Genomic DNA, 19278 nt, shown 5'->3' on the forward strand with positions numbered 1-19278 from the left:
CAGTGCGTGGCGTGCGTCACGATGACGCCAGTTTGGAGGGGGGTGGTGCCTGTTGGACTGGCGTCAAACCGGCGCCGGCCCCGATTTTGGCAGGAAACGTCATTCTCTGCCCGATTGCTGAACACGATTTCGACATTGGGCTTCGGAGAAACCAGCCCATAGTCTCCAAATGGAGAATTTTGCACAGAGCTTTCCTCCCATTGCTGCAAAATACCGATCACAGCAACTGCGAAAATAATAACAAATTATTGCTAATTCTTTTAACTACTCAATATAATTCTCAACCCCCAGTTTTCTTAACTCTTTATTTTTCTCTACATCAATACTCAAAGTGTCGCCACCAATTTAAATGCTGAAAGCTGCTCCAAAGACTTCTGCCTGCTGCCCCTTGGAGGGTTATTTACAATATGAACAATTGTCACAGGTACAATTTGACAGACCATTGACCTCGGGTGGGAATTTCCGATCTCCAGTTGGCCATGAGTTGAAAATCCCACCCTAGAATTATTAACCTGGAAATTTATAGTGAAAACGTAAAGGTAGAATAGTCTTCTTCTGGAGCTCTCTGGACAAAGGCAGGTCTGACCCCACAGCGCCATGATCTCAACCACATGTCGGGCAAGGAGGTAGGTCCTGAACCCACCCCAACTGGAATGAAGATTGAACCCTATGATGTTGGCACCAATCTTATCCATGCAGGCCATCCAGCCAACCGAGCTATTTGAAGGTCCACTCACTTTGGCAGGCCCAGAAAACCCGGCTAGCAGGAGAGTCCAGAAAATTACAGCTGAGGTCTGGATGTTCTGGATGGATAACATGGAAGATTATTTAGAAGTACCATACTTGTTTTCTTAATATGCCATTTTCGAATAGCCTTGTAAATTCTTGCCTCCATATTCAAAGAAGGTGGATAATTGGTTGGACAAACTGTTTCCTCTTCCACACCTGACACCCATGGTCAGTTTTATTGATGGCCTTATTGGTCACAGGCTTCCCCTTCTGCCCTGTTTGTGCTGATATTAATACATTGTTCAGTTGAATATCAAGGTCTGGATTTTCATTTTTGAGGTGGGTAACGAGAGTCAGGAAATTTCCCTCGGGAGGAAGTGCCACCAAAGGCCGGATTTCTGTTCCGGGGTGATGGGGCGGTGCCATCAGGAGTCGGGCCTGCTGCCCATGGAAAGAGTTTACAGGCCCCTGCAGGGGCTGCTGGGGAGCTGAGGTGGGCTGTTTAAAAGTGGTATCTTGGTGCTCTGGGACTCTGTCTGAGTTACAATTAAAACAGTCCGACCCTATAGTCCTCTGCCCACACCTTCCATATGCCATCCATGCCACCTCATGTACCTCCATCCATCCCCTCATACTCTCCATATCAAACATCCACACTGTCTGGCTGATTGACACTTTTATTGGCCTGTCGTAAAAAATAAGTTTTCAATAAAGTGGAAAGTTATGAACAAATTACTTTTTTAAAAGTTTTTTATCGCTATAGAGTTAATTAGTTCTACACAGAGTGTATAGTGGGTTAGTGGGCACGGAAGTGCCATGGCTTAACATGGAGCTGTGACATCTCGGGTGGATGGAGAGGAATAGCTTGGTATGGAGTGCATGAAAGGCACTGGGCGGGGTGGGGGTGGGGGGGGGGGGTGGGTGGGTGGAGGGCACAGATTGACATTGGGGATGTGTTAGGACCTTCTGAACTTACCTTTCAAAAGATTTGCTCTATCCATACTATGATTCATGACACCTTGAAGGTGCCGTGAACCATAGATCTTTGAGATACTGGCCCAATTGTGGAGGACTAGGTAGGACAGGCTTATCCCCATAATAGAGCTGGTCAGGTTCAAAGTGCAGTTCGTTATCCGGAGCATTCTGCCCCCATAACCCACTGATTTAAATTAGAAATCCCAGAAATTGGGTTGGAATTCCCAGAATTTGGTCCTGGCCGCCGTATTCACACCTCAATGAAGTCTCCCCAACTGTGTGAAAATCCAACCCCACCTATTTAACTGAGAACAACAGCACAATTCAATTTATGTTGCTACTTTAATGCCACAAAATGCCCAAACCACTTCACACTTTGGGCTTGAACATGAGTGGAAGGAGAGGAATAATGAAAGGAGGCCAATGGTGCTCAAATAGGTCTTGTTGCGCTATGGATATTAGTTGAGGCTTTTTGAAACTCATTTCCAATTGCAAGGTAACGTTTCTCCTGAAAGGTTCCAGTTGCATTTAAGAAAATTTTGAATGTGGGAAGGGAAGAAGCAAGGAAGTTTGATTAAAACCTGGTTAGCGTCAAATTGTAATGCAGCCTGCAGTGTGCTTATCATTCCCTCTCTGTAAAGAAACCCGTGTAAATTGCCTTTACAATGCACATCTCACTGGAATGTGTTTTGTGTTTATCGTCAAAGTACAGTCTCACAGAGGGGATCTCGTGAGCACAGGAACACCTTTGAGCTATTGGTTACACTCAGAACAGCAAATACTGAAAAATAGTGACGGCAGGAAACTAGCGCTCAATAAAAAAATAATTATTCATAGCCTTTGACATAAATTGAGCAGAAAAGATATGTACAACTCATCTACAAATTAATCATTCTATACTTAGAAGAACAATCTGCATGATATTCTGCGTATTTCCAGGAAAATGCTAATTTCTTTTGAAATGCTATTGATCAATATGTTTGACAGTTCATTCTACCTGTCCATTGGCCCCTCTGGTGGTCTGCTCTAATAGGTTTGTTGCGCTATGGATATTAGTCGAGGCTTTTTCAAACTCATTAACAATTACAAGGTAACATTTCTCCTGAAAGGTTCCAGTTTCTGCTTAATGCAAATGAAGCGAGGCTTTGAAAGGAAAAACTTAAATAACATGTAAGACTAATTGATTAGAGATGCTTGATGCTTAAGAGTTCAGCATAGATCATCAACCCCACCCCGGGCAACCTTCTTCAGGGCAACATTAAAGTGTCTGGGATGCGGATGATCAGGCAGTTCCATGTCAAATGTAGCATTTGTATCTTTCAAAACGCATTAAGCTTTCAAAAATCTCTCTCTCTCGCAACCTTTCAGCAGACTGACAGCTCATAGGTCAGACTTTTGTCTGTCTCTGCAGCTAATTATTCCGGGAACAGGTTGCTAGTCTGCCACCAGGGGCTTATAGCTTGAGGGGCGTTACACCACATCAAGCAAAGCCACACTCACACGCACAGGCAAACTAAGGAACTATTTAATGTAGTGATTCCACCTAACCTGCACATCTTTGGACTATGGGAGGAAACCGGAGCACCTGGAGGAAACCACGCAGACACGGAGAGTTCCTCTGAGTTTTGAATACAATACAGCTCATTGTGTATTGTAAATACATTGGTATTGTTAGCGCTGGTGATATATTTCAACAGCTTGGCTTCCGAATAATAAACATTTATCATTTCATAGGGATCTAGAATTTGCAGCTTTCATTTGAATTGAACAATTGGACACTGCAGGTGCCTGGCAGGTTCAAAGGATGCCTTATTTCATTCAGCTGCAGACAAGAATAGATTAATCAGTTGCAACTTACCTTTAGCACCAATCGAGCAGGGGGAGATTGTCCCATTGTACCTAGACTGTTGTAAGGCACACAGGTGTAAGTGCCAAGAGCTTCTTCTGTAGCTTCTTCCAGCGTAATGGTCCCATCATTTAGCAAATTCCAACCTTGAAACTGCCGGAAAAAGTTAATGTAAATGATACGAACCAAACAACTAGGATACAACCAGAACATCCTAATAATGCAGTGTTTTGGAAAGGCTCTTATGGTAATGTTGTACCAGATAGATTTCAAGTCAGGTAAACATCCTAATGTAGCAGAAATTGCAACAACACAGTTCTTTCAGTTTTCCTCCTTAAGCTTTGCTCACTGGAGATGTAAATTCTATCAAGTATCAGCTTGACTTGCTCAGCAGCAGTTTCACTTCTGGATCAGAAGCTCATGGGTCAAGACCCATTGCAGGACCTGAGTACATACTTTAGACTGAAGCTTGAAATGAGTCATTAACCCGAAGCCCCATCTGTTAGATTAGGTGAACATGGAAGATCCCACGGCATTTATCCTTGAAGAGCTTTGGCAGGGGGTGGGTGGGGGGGAGGGGATTTCTCGTGATTTCCTGGTCAATATTTATCCATCGTTCAATGTGAGATAAACAGGATGAAGGGGACATTAATCTCAATATTGTTTGATGGAGCTTTCTGTGAACAATTGGATGCTGCACTTGCCTGGAAAATAGCAGTGACCACACATTAAGAGCATTTGGAGTTGGCTTGAGGTAATCTACCAAAAAAAATGATTTATTCCTTCCTACTTATCTCAGTGTTTGCCCCACATCCCAAACCAAGTTTGAATGAGTAAAAAGCTCATTGGCTTGGCTGGTTATCTGTTGGGCCTGGTGCATCCAAAAACCCATGCTTGAATGCTCTTCTTTGGTCCAACCACAGGTGACCAAGAGAGAAAGGAAAGAGTTGCACTCGTTTTAAATCTCACTTCGTGTTGCAAAAAATATTCCTGTGACCGCTGGCAATCAGCAACGTGCTTGCTCAGTGTTTACAAAAATGCAAGTCAGATTGAAATTCCAGTCCAGCGATGCAGCCCAACAATAGAGAAAGTAGGGTTTTCATTATACCACCATTATGGGCGTGGGTTTGAATGTAGAAATGTACAAACAGAAACGATTTGAAATACAAAAAGGCCATTTTTATGTTGAATTGTAACCCTGCAACTTCTAGTTTGCAATCAGTGCACTTTGCAAAATGACCACAGGTGTGATATGATTGCCCGCAAACTGTTTGCATCATTGCCAAAGTACTAATCACAAGATACACTGAATCAAAACGTCTGTTTACACGTGGCAAAACTCTGTCCTTATTTGTGATGACTGCTTTAATTTCGCTCAGCAAAATAGGAAAGGGAAAAATAAGCCCTCAGAAATATTTAACAGTTGGAATAATGCCACTTCTGATTCCATTTGGCAACCACCAAGTGGTAATATAAAGTGCACAACACGAGAGGTAAGACTGCTACAACATCCATCGGAGTTCATTAGCACTCCATTAAAGTGAGATCCATGAAATAAATACGTTTCAATTCTGAGTGGGTTCCAAAATCGCTGAAGAGTTAATGCATATTTTATCCTTGTTAATGTACTAACCAAGTTTATTAATTATGTGTGGCTGATTTGGGTAGGTAAACATGAAGGAATACAAATGTTCTGAGTAATGTAGGTGACTATAGATAAACATGATGTATTTGCTCCTCGTTTGCTACCCTCATACCTTTGTAATACATTTACCTATTTACAAAATGGGTTCTCAATAAGTTGGAACAATACTTCAATGTCCGTTAGTTACAAATCAAATCTCTGAGGTATGGAATCTGCCAGCGTAGAAGGTAGAGTTTTCACTTTGCAACCATGGATTTAAGTATTGGATGCCCTGACACAAATATGTGCCAGTTACACTGGCATAGGAGCTGTCGCTTTTCAGTAGGGTACCAGATGCTGTTTGGTGGAAAATAATATAATCATGAGGGGGAAAGATTGGCATACGTCACTTTGTATTAAGGTAAGTACTTTCAGGCAAACTGGCAATGTTCCTAATATTGTGCGGAAATTTAAACATGCTAAACAAAATTCACATTCAAATAAGAAAGAAGAGTGGGTTAGCTTCAGATCTGCAATTCTTATCGCCTGTTTCTTCTTGCTTCCTTCTCCCCACCTTGCCACTCCTTCCTGCTCTCCTCTCCCAACCCTCCTGCTCCCTCCTTGCTGCATCCCTCTCCCAACATTCCTGCTCCTTCTTGTTTCCCTCTCCCAACACTACTGCTCCTTCCTGCTTCCTACTTCCGGCCATTTTGCTCCTTCCTGCTTCCCTCTCCTGCTCGCTTCCTCTCACTCACTGCCCCTCTTGCTGTGTGCGCACTCCCTCCCTCTTCCCACTTTTCCCCTGAGCCCATGGTCGCTGCGAGAGTTTGGAAGAGGAGTGGTGGGCAAGACAGTGAGCGGTAAGTAGCAGGAATTCAGGAGAGGGAAGTGGCAAGTGGGAGGGAGGTAATGGGTGGGAGAGGGTGGGTAGGTCATGGAAAGGAAGCGCCGATAAGGCAGGAAAGAGAAACAGTGAGCTGAAGGGTCGGGGAGAGAATTGGCAAGCTGGAAAATAGGGGTGGAAAAATGTGGGAATAAGGGATTGATAGGGTCGGGAGAGGGAAACTGTGAGCTGAAGCGTCAGGGCTGATGGTGTTCTTAAAAAAGGCTGCATACATAGTAAACATCTAAAATTAAAACTAAGCAGCGCTCTTCAGAGGGGGTGGCACAGTGGTTAGCACTGCTGTCTCGCCTTGTCTGCGTGGGTTTCCTCCGGGTGCTCCGTTTCCTCCCACAGTGCAAAGATGTACAGTTTAGGCGGATTGATCAAGCTAAATTGCCCCTTAGTGTACAAAAGGCGAGGTAGGGTTACAGGGATATGGCGGGGGGGTGGGCCGAGGTCGGGTGCTCATTCAGAGGGTCGCTGCAGACTCAATGGGCCAAAAGGCCTGCTTCTACACTGTAGGAATTCTATGGTTCTAACTATCCTAATTTACAAACTGCATTAAAGCAAAAATGTGCAATTAGAATGTGCTTTAAGCAGAGCATGCTGTATTCAGCTCATGTTACATAAAGTTTAACATTGAATATTCCTACTTCAGTTGTAAAAGGTGCCGCAGTTAAATGTTGACAAATGTTCAACGGGGTTGCCAATAGGTGGAACTTGACAATGTAATTTGAAATGAAATGTTCCAACCCACGCAGCAATTCCAAAAATAATAGAAGTCATAGCCTGTTAATTGAGTGATCCTGGTGAGAAGCAAATAATCTGGATTTAAGAATAAACCATTTGTATTGATTTAAATGCTTTAGGAATCAGAATAAAAATTTAATAAAATAAAGAAAGCAGATCAAACAGCAATGTAGCTGGCTCCACTGTTTGGGTGTCAATTCAAGCCCGCCACCATTCAACATCAGCCTTGTCATTAACCCTTTCTCTCTCATTTTTGATAGTGTTGCCCATCTCTGAAGGACAGTTCCAACTGCGACCACAGCCCTCTGGTACTTTGTCCAGGTAGCCACTCTTCAATGTAAGTGTTGGTCGAGAGTGTCTACAAGCTATGTACACCTGGAGGGTGCTACAGCTGAGATACTTGTTCGCCATAACCAAGTATCCGCACACAGATACTGTGTGCAGAAGTTGCCACCCGCAGATATTTATTCCTCTTGCCAGCTCCTCACGAAGGCCAAGTGCAGCCCAAACCAAATTCCTAGCATGCTGCGATCAGTGCTGATTGGCCCTTGTAGCTGTCTGGTTAATGTAACTAGTGATCATACTGGCTGCGCCTGTTATACACCATTTCCCCACAGAATATGATTTTGAAACATATTTTGATCGATGTGTACTTTGTATTTGATTCATTGCTATCCTCGTTTAGAGTCATTGGGTCAAAACTGTGAGGCTCTGCAGCTGGCAATTAGTCCCACTGAATGGGAGAATAAATGGGATATGAGGCTACAATCCTGCAGCATTGATTTTGGACCAGGTCTAACCACATAGCTTAGCATCGGCATTGCCATCTCACAAGTATTTTCAGTAGCATCTCAGTTTTCAGCGAGTTGCATTTCCTGACAGTGTTAGTCAAATGCTGTCGGTAAATGATCCCAATTCCATCCAATGCCTTGTTGAAGAGTCAACTATTGCAACGTGGTACACCCAGAGGGATGGGAAATGCATCTGAATTCCTCATATTATGCACAATTTAAATGGAGTGGTCAAATACTTCTCCACAGGAAGATGGAATAGGGAAAGGGCCGTCGAACTAATAGTTCTGTGATAACAGAAGTTGAGAGAATCCTACTCCCGAGTATAATTTCCTCACTTTATTCTGCAAGAGCAAGAAAACGAGAGGAAACAATAATCAATGCAAATTCAACCAATATTGTGTCTTGGAATAGGCTATCAACTGTGTGAGGCTCATGGGTATGGAGAAGTAGGTCAGAACTGGCCTGGGTGAGAGAGGGGGGGGGGGGGGGGGTAAGGGGCATCGGGTGTCGTTGTACCCCGATGATTTACATGATTTACTGCTATGTGTGGCAGACCCATTGGAGAGTATGGACGAATAATGAACTTGTTGCAGAAATTCGGGGCCTTCTCTGGGTCCAAATTGAATGTGGGAAAGAGTGAGTTCTTCCCGGTGGATGACTTGGGGAAGAGTACGAGTCTTGGGGCTTTGCCAATTAGGGTTGCTAAGTTTAGGTTCCGATATTTTGGGATTTAGATTGCTCATGATTGGGTAACGATTCACAGGTGGAACATACTGGGATTGGTGGAGGGGGTTAAGTGGGATCTGAGGAGATGCCGTTTTGCCGTTGTCATTGGCAGGGAAGGTGCAGGCTGTTAAGATGAACGTGTTGCCTAGGTTCCTTTTTATCTTCCAGTGTCTCCCAATTTTTTCTCCCTAACACCTTTTTGCGAAGGCTGGATGGATTGATTTCCAAGTTTGTGTGGGCAGCCAAGACACCGAGGGTCAGTGGGGCCTTTTTGCAGAGGAAAAGGAGAGTGGGGGGGTGGGGGGGGGGGGGGTGGGGGGGGGGTTAGCATTATGACTGGGCAGCTGATGTGGAGAAGGTGAGACAATGGTGGGTGGGCGGGGGTGGGGGGGGGGTGGGGGTCGGATTGGGTGTGGGTGGAGGAGGACTCCTGTAAGGGGTCAAGTTTAAGGGCTATGGCAATGGCCCCGCTTCTGTTTGCCCTGGGGATATACACTAGTAGCCCGGCGGGGGTGTCAACGATAAAGATTTGGAATCGGTTATGGAAGCACTTTAAGTTGGGGCAGGGGTCGCTACTGACCCCATTGTGTGAGAATCGTAAGTTTGCGCCAGGACAGATGGACGCAATGTCTGAGAGATGGCAGAGCGCAGGGGTATGGCAAGTGAGGAATCTATTTTTAAAGGAATGGCTTGCAGGTTTGGCAGAGCTTCAGGAGAAGTTTGAGTTACCCAAGAGAAGTGAGTTCCGATACTTACAAGTTTAGGATTTTACGCTGAAGGAGCCGCCCAGTTTCCCCAAATACCGGAGCATTCGTTATTGGAGAAGCTGTTAGCGCCAGACTTGTGGGGGAAGGGAAGATCGCTGATATTTATGGGTGGTTGGGAAAGAAAGAGATGTTATTAGTGGAAAGGCTCAAGGGCAGGTGGGCAGAAGAGCTGGGGTCCAAGCGAGGGTGGGGGATATGGAGTGAGATATTGCACTGGGTTAATGCGACATCCTCATGTGTAAGTATAAGTCCATTCAATTCAAGGTGGTTCTCAGGGTACATATGACCAGGACCCGGATGAGGTTGTTCTTCCCATGGATGGAGAGTCACTGTGAGTAGTGTGTGTGTGTGTGCGTGTGTGGGAGGAGGAGGGGGGGGGTGGGGGGGGGGGGGAGGGGGGAGGGGGGGGGGGCGGTGCGGCGAAGCATGCCCATAAGTTCTGGGGGGGTGGGGGGGTGAGAAACTGGAGGGCTTTTGTGAAGCAGTGTTCAAGCCTCTGTCGGAGATAGTGGGGTTCAAAGTAGTACCCTGCCTCGCTTGCTGACCCAATCTTATTTGAGTTTGGAATAAAATATATATTTTTTTAAAACTGGCCTGGTCATATTATGAACACCATTGCTTTACTGTCTGAGGAAAAATATATTTTTGTGCGATCTTACTTTCTTAAACTTCCAGTATTTATTGATCTACTTATTTGTTCAGTCTCAAACGCCTGCGTTTAGGAATCAGAGTAAATGCCATCAGATCCCAAGTGAACTTAATAAAAGGCATCCAGACTCTAGACTTTTGTCCTTAGAACAAACTGAAGTTACTGTCCGTAAATCCTACATTTTACCTTTTCAATCTTTAGTGGTCGTCCATCTTTGGTCCACTTGACTTGTGTTACTGGCGGATCCGCATCCACTGGGCACTTGATATATCCGGGCATTCCAACAGGCAGATAAATGGTGGGAGGCATGTTGACAACTCGTGCTGGATCTGACAAGTAATGAACAAGCTGGGGTCAAAGCTTAAATTGAGGGCTGAATCTGCAGCCTTCCAATGTCATGATCAGATTGTTCTACTGTAGAGGGTCTTTGGTGTGTACAGGGGGAAAACACACCCAAATATTTTTTTGCTTTGTTTCTACTGGTGTAAATACTGAGAAATGATATCCCTTAGGTGCTTATAAATACAATATTCACTGATATTCTGTCGAGCTTGTATTTTACCTTTCTTCAACATATGTCAACATTTCCCTATAGATTTCCCAAATTACTATTGTATAGCATATAGAGGGGCTTGCCAAAAAAGATACAGGTAAATATTTAGGAACTGTGCTTACTGTGAGACAGCTAGGTATTTTGTTGTATGTTCAGCATTTGTGAATGTGTGGGAGTAGTTGTAAATAAGGATTGCAAACTTAGCCAAATTATACAATCAAACCATTGTAACAAATTATAATTGCAAATCTATTACTGTGATTCAATCTAATCTCTATGTTTTGAAGCATTTGTGCCTCAGTATCTGTGAGCTCGGTGACGTCTGAGGGAATTGTGTAAAGTTGTAGTTGTGGGAGACACTGGGAGTAATAAATCCTAATTCATTGGTGGAACTGACTGGATTGGGTCCAATGCTGTTTTTTTTTGCATCTTGTTTACTTTCACTTGACCTCAATGGAAAAATATATTAAGTGAAAATTAAACAAGCATTTCACTTGATTTCGCCAGTTTTCCAATGGGTGGATTAGGTTAAAATGACCCTCACACTGTCTTTAAGGAAAATGCTGTTCCTTGCTTCTTTTCCAACAACATGAGTTGGGTGTCATTCTATTAAGCTATTTCAATTAAATTAGGTGATGGTGCATTCCATTTTGATCTGACGTTCTGTCTAGTTTTGCAAATTGAGTGAAAAATGCTGACCAAATCTCTCTTCCAGAAACGTCTATCTTTCGCAAATACCCATGAATTTGAGATTGTTTCTATAGCATGCCACTGGGAAAGGGAACAGCAGCTCTAACAGCTATCTTATCACATTGGATTTGTGCATTCCTAACCTAACATGAACCAGGAAGCTACTGGCTCAAAGCCAGGTGTGTTCACAATTAGCCGCATGGACTTTGCATGAGAAATGTATAACGAGTGATACATTGCTGTAATTATCGTCACCTACAATCTAATCAATTACCTTGGGGACTTGGAGGGAAGGCTTTCCAGAAATAGGCCATGGATTCCTTTGGCCTTTCCTCGGAATGACAATGACTCGAGACTGGGGAAGGAGGTGTGTGAGCTATCACCATCTAGCAGGGTGTGCAATGATGGGTGTGGCGGTCTTTTAACCCGTTTCTCCCATTGTTGCCCCGGTTGATGTGGCCAGCAACAAGGAGTGGGTGTTGGAGCTCGCTGGTGTGCTTAAAGTACACCATTTGATTAACTGAGCGATTGGGGTTCCAGGCACGATTAACCTGATGACGGAAAACAAACTTTGCAGTTCAGCAATCATAATCATCAAGACAACATCCGGTATAATCGCATGATATCTTTGAAGGGAAGGAAAATCACAAAGCGTTCTCGAGGGTTTTATTTTCTCCTCCCTCTGCATTCCCTTCCGCATTTTACGTTATGGGATATTTCATCGTGATGCATCTTATTTTAGAAGAATTCAGTACGATTTAAAGCAGAAAGAACTCTTGAATCAGACCAGGCGTATCTGGAAAATTGCCAGTTTCTTCTCAGTTATTACTGGCCATTACAGAAAATCTGAGACTGCAGCGAAACTGAAACACAGGCCCACACGATAACCATGCCAGATGAGGATAAACGCGAGGCAGTTAATCAACATTCTCGGCCTTGAGAAGGGGCTCAGAGCTCTTGGTCCCAGGCTTGGTTGCCAGCCAAACTACTCTAATTTTTTTTAGCCTTCCTGCTGTGAGCTAGTAATGAGATTACAGCAAATGCAGCAGTCAGTACTTATGTCTCTGCGGCTCATATCTATTCAATTTAGAACAAAAGTTAAAACTAATGAGACTTATTTATATTCCGCACTACTACGAAATGTAATTACTTTTGTGAGCCTGACAGCAATACTTCATTCCAAATATTCAACGACTAATAATCAAAGCAACTTTATTTTCAAACTGAGGTTCCATGCTCATTCTTCTGATCAGTAGGATTGTTACCTTGATGCTTGCATGTGCATAGCACATGTATGACGAGCAGGGGAAACTAGACTGAAGAGGAACTGAAATGGCTATAATATCGGTACGACCAAAATGTCCTGGACGCGTGAACGAGTGAGTGGATACCATTCCAATAGACTGTCTAACTTTGCATGTCTAGGAAGCTCGGTGGCGCAGTGGTTAGCACTGCAGCCTACGGCGCTGAGGACCCGGGTTCAAATCCCGGCTCTGGGTCACTGTCCGTGTGGAGTTTGCACCTTCTCTCCGTGTCTGCGTGGATTTCACCCCCACAACCCAAAAGATGTGCAAGTTAGGTGGATTGGCCATGCTAAATTGCCCCTTAATTGGAGAAAAAAATAATTGGGTACTCTAAATTTGAATTTAAAAAAAACGTTGCATGTCTGATCCCATTTCCCCTCCTCCTCTGCGTTGAGTCAGAGATTCGGCAGATTGCTCAGTGAGCAGAGCCTTGAGTCTATACTCACTACACTCACCTCTGAGAGATTAAACACACTGCGTCCACCAGCAGATTGTCATAAATGTTGGATGTGAGCCGTGGCCTCTGAGGCAGGAGGTTGTAGATGCAACTCCTAACCCAGGGCATGAGCACAAACATGAGGGTGAAGAAGTACTGAGGGAGTGTTGCACTTTCGGAGGTGGTGTCTCTTGGTCTCTTGGATTAAATGTTAAACTAAGGCTCTGACTGTTCTTTCAAGTGGATGTAAAAGATTCCACAGCACAAATTTGGAGATGAGCAGGGGAATTATGCCCCCTGCCCTGAGCAATTAATTATCCCCCAAATGACATCACAAAAATAGATCATCTGATCATTATCACATTGTTGTGCAAGGGAGCTTGCTGCGTGCAAATGGACTACTGCATTTCTTACATTAACTATATCTAAATTGTACTTCATGGCTGCAAACAGCTTTCGCTCATTCTGAGACTGTGAAAAATGTTCAGCAGAGGGCAGCAGAGCAGAGCTACTGATCAGCTGTTCTGGGGGAATTTGCATACGTGCAGTGCGGTCAGCCTAAGTTGAAGGTGAATCTGCGAAGTAGACCCGAGGAGTTTGAGTGAAGGCAATCATCCAGCAGAGGGCAGCAGAGCAGAGCTACTGATCAGCTGTTCTGGGGGAATTTGCATACGTGCAGTGCGGTCAGCCTAAGTTGAAGGTGAATCTGCGAAGTAGACCCGAGGAGTTTGAGTGAAGGCAATCATCCAGCAGAGGGCAGCAGAGCAGAGCTACTGATCAGCTGTTCTGGGGGAATTTGCATACGTGCAGTGCGGTCAGCCGAAGTTGAAGGTGAATCTGCGAAGTAGACCCGAGGAGTTTGAGTGAAGGCAATCATCCAGCAGAGGGCAGCAGAGCAGGGCTACTGATCAGCTGTTCTGGGGGAATTTGCATACGTGCAGTGCGGTCAGCCTAAGTTGAAGGTGAATCTGCGAAGTAGACCCGAGGAGTTTGAGTGAAGGCAATCATCCAGCAGAGGGCAGCAGAGCAGAGCTACTGATCAGCTGTTCTGGGGGAATTTGCATACGTGCAGTGCGGTCAGCCTAAGTTGAAGGTGAATCTGCGAAGTGGACCCGAGGAGTTTGAGTGAAGGCAATCATCCAGCAGAGGGCAGCAGAGCAGAGCTACTGATCAGCTGTTCTGGGGGAATTTGCATACGTGCAGTGCGGTCAGCCTAAGTTGAAGGTGAATCTGCGAAGTAGACCCGAGGAGTTTGAGTGAAGGCAATCATCCAGCAGAGGGCAGCAGAGCAGAGCTACTGATCAGCTGTTCTGGGGGAATTTGCATACGTGCAGTGCGGTCAGCCTAAGTTGAAGGTGAATCTGCGAAGTAGACCCGAGGAGTTTGAGTGAAGGCAATCATCCAGCAGAGGGCAGCAGAGCAGAGCTACTGATCAGCTGTTCTGGGGGAATTTGCATACGTGCAGTGCGGTCAGCCTAAGTTGAAGGTGAATCTGCGAAGTAGACCCGAGGAGTTTGAGTGAAGGCAATCATCCAGCAGAGGGCAGCAGAGCAGAGCTACTGATCAGCTGTTCTGGGGGAATTTGCATACGTGCAGTGCGGTCAGCCTAAGTTGAAGGTGAATCTGCGAAGTAGACCCAAGGAGTTTGAGTGAAGGCAATCATCCAGCAGAGGGCAGCAGAGCAGAGCTACTGATCAGCTGTTCTGGGGGAATTTGCATACGTGCAGTGCGGTCAGCCTAAGTTGAAGGTGAATCTGCGAAGTGGACCCGAGGAGTTTGAGTGAAGGCAATCATCCAGCAGAGGGCAGCAGAGCAGAGCTACTGATCAGCTGTTCTGGGGGAATTTGCATACGTGCAGTGCGGTCAGCCTAAGTTGAAGGTGGTTTGTGGAGAGGCTGTTGGCAAGTGACAGTTAACTGCAGAAGGAGGAAGGAGGGTGCCAGTGTTCAGGTAGGTGGTTTGAAGTGTGTCTACTTCAATGCCAGGAGTATACGAAATAAGGTTGGGGAACTGGCAGCATGGGTTGGTACCTGGGACTTCGATGTTGTGGCCATTTCAGAGACATGGATAGAGCAGGGACAGGAATGGTTGTTGCAGGTTCCGGGGTTTAGGTGTTTTAGTAAGCTCAGAGAAGGGGGCAAAAGAGGGGGAGGTGTGGCGCTGCTAGTCAAGGACAGTATTACGGTGGCGGAAAGGATGCTAGATGGGGACTCTTCTTCCGAGGTAGTATGGGCTGAGGTTAGAAACAGGAAAGGAGAGGTCACCCTGTTGGGAGTTTTCTATAGGCCACCTAATAGTTCTAGGGATGTAGAGGAAAGGATGGCGAAGATGATTCTGGAAAAGAGCGAAAGTAACAGGGTAGTTGTTATGGGAGACTTTAACTTTCCAAATATTGACTGGAAAAGATATAGTTCGAGTACATTAGATGGGTCATTCTTTGTACAATGTGTGCAGGAGGGTTTCCTGACACAATATGTTGACAGGCCAACAAGAGGCGAGGCCACATTGGATTTGGTTTTGGGTAATGAACCAGGCCAGGTGTTAGATCTGGAGGTAGGTGAGCACTTTGGAAACAGTGACCACAATTCGTTGACCTTTACGTTAGTGATGGAAAGGGATAAGTATACCCCGCAGGGCAAGAGTTATAGCTGGGGGAAGGGCAATTATGATGCCATTAGACATGACTTAGGATGTGTTGGTTGGAGAAGTAGGCTGCAAGGGTTGGGCACACTGGATATGTGGAGCTTGTTCAAGGAACAGCTATTGCATGTTCTTGATAAGTACGTACCAGTCAGGCAGGGAGGAAGGGGTCGAGCGAGGGAACCGTGGTTTACCAAAGAAGTGGAATCTCTTGTTAAGAGGAAGAAGGAGGCCTATGTGAAGATGAGGCATGAAGTTTCAGTTGGGGCGCTTGATAGTTACAAGGAAGCGAGGAAGGATCTAAAGAGAGAGCTGAGACGAGCAAGGAGGGGACATGAGAAGTCTTTGGCAGGTAGGATCAAGGAAAACCCAAAAGCTTTCTATAGGTATGTCAGGAATAAAAGAATGACTAGGGTAAGAGTAGGGCCAGTCAAGGACAGTGGTGGGAAGTTGTGTGTGGAGGCTGAGGAGATAAGCGAGATACTAAATGAATACTTTTCGTCAGTATTCACTCAAGAAAAAGATAATATTGTGGAGGAGAATGCTGAGACCCAGGATATTAGAATAGATGGCATTGAGGTGCGTAGGGAAGAAGTGTTGGCAATTCTGGACAAGGTGAAAATAGATAAGTCCCCGGGGCCGGATGGGATTTATCCTAGGATTCTCTGGGAAGCCAGGGAAGAGATTGCTGAGCCTTTGGCTTTGATTTTTAGGTCATCATTGGCTACAGGAATAGTGCCAGAGGACTGGAGGATAGCAAATGTGGTCCCTTTGTTCAAGAAGGGGAGTAGAGATAACCCCGGTAACTATAGGCCGGTGAGCCTAACGTCTGTGGTGGGTAAAGTCTTGGAGAGGATTATAAAAGATACGATTTATAATCATCTAGATAGGAATAATATGATTAGGGACAGTCAGCATGGTTTTGTGAAGGGTAGGTCATGCCTCACAAACCTTATCGAGTTCTTTGAGAAGGTGACTGAACAGGTAGACGAGGGTAGAGCAGTTGATGTGGTGTATATGGATTTCAGTAAAGCGTTTGATAAGGTTCCCCACGGTCGGCTATTGCAAAAAATACGAAGGCTGGGGATTGAGGGTGATTTAGAGATGTGGATCAGAAATTGGCTAGTTGAAAGAAGACAGAGAGTGGTAGTTGATGGGAAATGTTCAGAATGGAGTTCAGTTACGAGTGGCGTACCACAAGGATCTGTTCTGGGGCCGTTGCTGTTTGTCATTTTTATAAATGACCTAGAGGAGGGCGCAGAAGGATGGGTGAGTAAATTTGCAGACGACACTAAAGTCGGTGGAGTTGTAGACAGTGCGGAAGGATGTTGCAGGTTACAGAGGGACATAGATAAGCTGCAGAGCTGGGCTGAGAGGTGGCAAATGGAGTTTAATGTGGAGAAGTGTGAGGTGATTCACTTTGGAAAGAATAACAGAAATGTGGAATATTTGGCTAATGGTAAAATTCTTGGCAGTGTGGATGAGCAGAGGGATCTCGGTGTCCATGTACATAGATCCCTGAAAGTTGCCACCCAGGTTGATAGGGTTGTGAAGAAGGCCTATGGTGTGTTGGCCTTTATTGGTAGAGGGATTGAGTTCCGGAGCCATGAGGTCATGTTGCAGTTGTACAAAACTCTGGTACGGCCGCATTTGGAGTGTTGCGTGCAGTTCTGGTCGCCTCATTATAGGAAGGACGTGGAAGCTTTGGAACGGGTGCAGAGGAGATTTACCAGGATGTTGCCTGGTATGGAGGGAAAATCTTATGAGGAAAGGCTGATGGACTTGAGGTTGTTTTCGTTAGAGAGAAGAAGGTTAAGAGGTGACTTAATAGAGGCATACAAAATGATCAGAGGGTTAGATAGGGTGGACAGCGAGAGCCTTCTCCCGCGGATGGAGGTGGCTAGCACGAGGGGACATAGCCTTAAATTGAGGGGTAATAGATATAGGACAGAGGTCAGAGGTGGGTTTTTTACGCAAAGAGTGGTGAGGCCGTGGAATGCCCTACCTGCAACAGTAGTGAACTCGCCAACATTGAGGGCATTTAAAAATTTATTGGATGAGCATATGGATGATAAGGGCATAGTGTAGGTTAGATGGCCTTTAGATTTTTTTCCATGTCGGTGCAACATCGAGGGCCGAAGGGCCTGTACTGCGCTGTATCGTTCTATGTTCTATGTTCTATGTTCTATGAATGCAAGTCTTTCTTTTTTTCCGGGAACAAGAACATTGTGCTTCATTTTCCTCCACCTAATAACCTGTTTGTATCAGTTACTGGTGCATGAGGACAAATTGGGGCAGAAATCACAATGGCAGAATTTCGAATGGGTTTATGCTTGTGCCTGGCACATTTCTGTTGCGGCTGAAAGCAGGTGGGAATATTTAAGTTGTAAATGAGCACTGAGGGTTGGCTTCTTAATGGACGGATAGGGTACACAGCACAGACAAGAGGCCATTCTGCCCAACAACTTAATACCAGTTTGTTTGCTACACTTGAGCCTCCACCATCACAATCATCTGTCCCCTTCGCCAAGAATCTCCAATTCTCAAATGCGGGTCAAACTTCCCCTTAATGCACTTATACTATTCATTTCAACCACTTCCGGTGAGTTCCACATTAACACCACTCTTTGGGTCATGAAGTTTCTTCTGAATTCCCAGTTGATGGCCTCCAGCTATGTTCTTTCCAACAAGAGGAATCAATAGGCGCAATTCAGAGGACGCAAGTTAAAGTCCACTGAACGGCAGAGAAACATCCCACTGTTCAAGGCACTTGCTGTGTTTTTGGCCTTGAGAAGATTCTCTCCACTAAGGCCGCAGTCAAAATGATTTCTTGCTGGTGAGCCCAACAATGAACAGCTCCCCGCAGGTTGGGGTGCCATTTGTGAAGGCTGCCCCAATCTCCTTCATCCGTCCTGGTTTTTGCCCCCCATACATCCTCTCCAAACTTGGGAGGGGTCCCAGGGAAACACCCCCCCCCCCCCCCCCCCAGCTAGTAAAACCCTCCCCGGACTCTGCCACAAGCTCTGCCAAAGCATAAAACCTCCGTCCTCCTCAGTATGAAGCAAGCAAGGTTCAGCTGAGGTCAGGTTGAGTGTTGTAAAAGTGTACTGCCCAACGCATGTTGGTGGAAGAAATGGAGGCAGAGGGGCAAGGAACAAAACTGGCACTATTGCGTTCCTCAGCAAATGGATTGTGTATATGTTCTGCCACTCCAAGCAGATTTCCATACATTGGTCTAAATTCTGACCCAGTCAGTGACTTTTCAATGATTGGCTGAGTAACCACGGCCGGGATTCTCCCCTACCCGGCGGGGCGGGAGGTCCTGGCGTTGTGGAGTGGGGAGAACCACTCCGCGTCGGGCCTCCCCAAAGGTGTGGAATTCTCCGCACCTTTAGGGGCTAGGCCCACGCCGGAGAGGTTTCCGCTCCGCCAGCTGGTGCAAACGGCCTTTGGCGCCCCGCCAGCCAGGGCTGAAAGGCCTTCGCTGGCCGGCGGAAGTCCGCGCATGCGCCGGAGCGTCAGCGGCTGCTGATGTCATCCTGGTGCATGCGCGGGGGAGGGGGTTTCTTCCACCTCCGCCATGGTGGAGACAGTGGCGGAGGCGGAAGAAAAAGAGTGCCCCCACGGCACAGGCCCACCCGCCGATCGGTGGGCCCCGATTGTGGGCCAGGCCACCGTGTGGGCACCCCCCGGGGCCAGATCGCCCCGTGCCCCCCCAGGACCCCGGTGCCTGCCCGCGCCGCCAATCCCGCCGGCACCAGACGTGCTTTGATTCCCACCGGTGGGAAAGGCCTGTCAGCGGCAGGACTTCGGCCCATTGCGGGCTGGAGAATCGCTGGCGCGGCGTGATTCCCGCCCCCGCCGATTCCCGGGTGTCGGAGAATTCGGGCCATGGCGGGGGCAGGATTGACG

General features: G+C 46.1%; 1 protein-coding gene across 9 annotated transcripts in view; it reads right to left on the bottom strand.

The window, feature by feature from the left end:
- Nucleotides 1–19278, bottom strand: part of igsf9bb (immunoglobulin superfamily, member 9Bb) — an 827780-nt gene that overhangs the window by 115633 nt on the left and 692869 nt on the right. For all 9 annotated transcript variants that reach the window (XR_005458187.1, XR_005458188.1, XR_005458191.1 and 6 more), the window contains exons 8-9: nt 9930–10072; nt 3563–3703 (exon numbers count right to left, since the gene is read on the bottom strand). Coding sequence is in view for 3 of the 9 variants with exons in the window: in XM_038779227.1 (XP_038635155.1) it covers nt 3563–3703; nt 9930–10072 (284 nt within the window). In the remaining 6 variants the exon portion in view is untranslated. The remainder of the gene's footprint in view (nt 1–3562; nt 3704–9929; nt 10073–19278) is intronic.

Source organism: Scyliorhinus canicula, chromosome 19 (assembly GCF_902713615.1).
Source record: "Scyliorhinus canicula chromosome 19, sScyCan1.1, whole genome shotgun sequence".
Taxonomy (NCBI): Eukaryota; Metazoa; Chordata; class Chondrichthyes; order Carcharhiniformes; family Scyliorhinidae; genus Scyliorhinus; species Scyliorhinus canicula.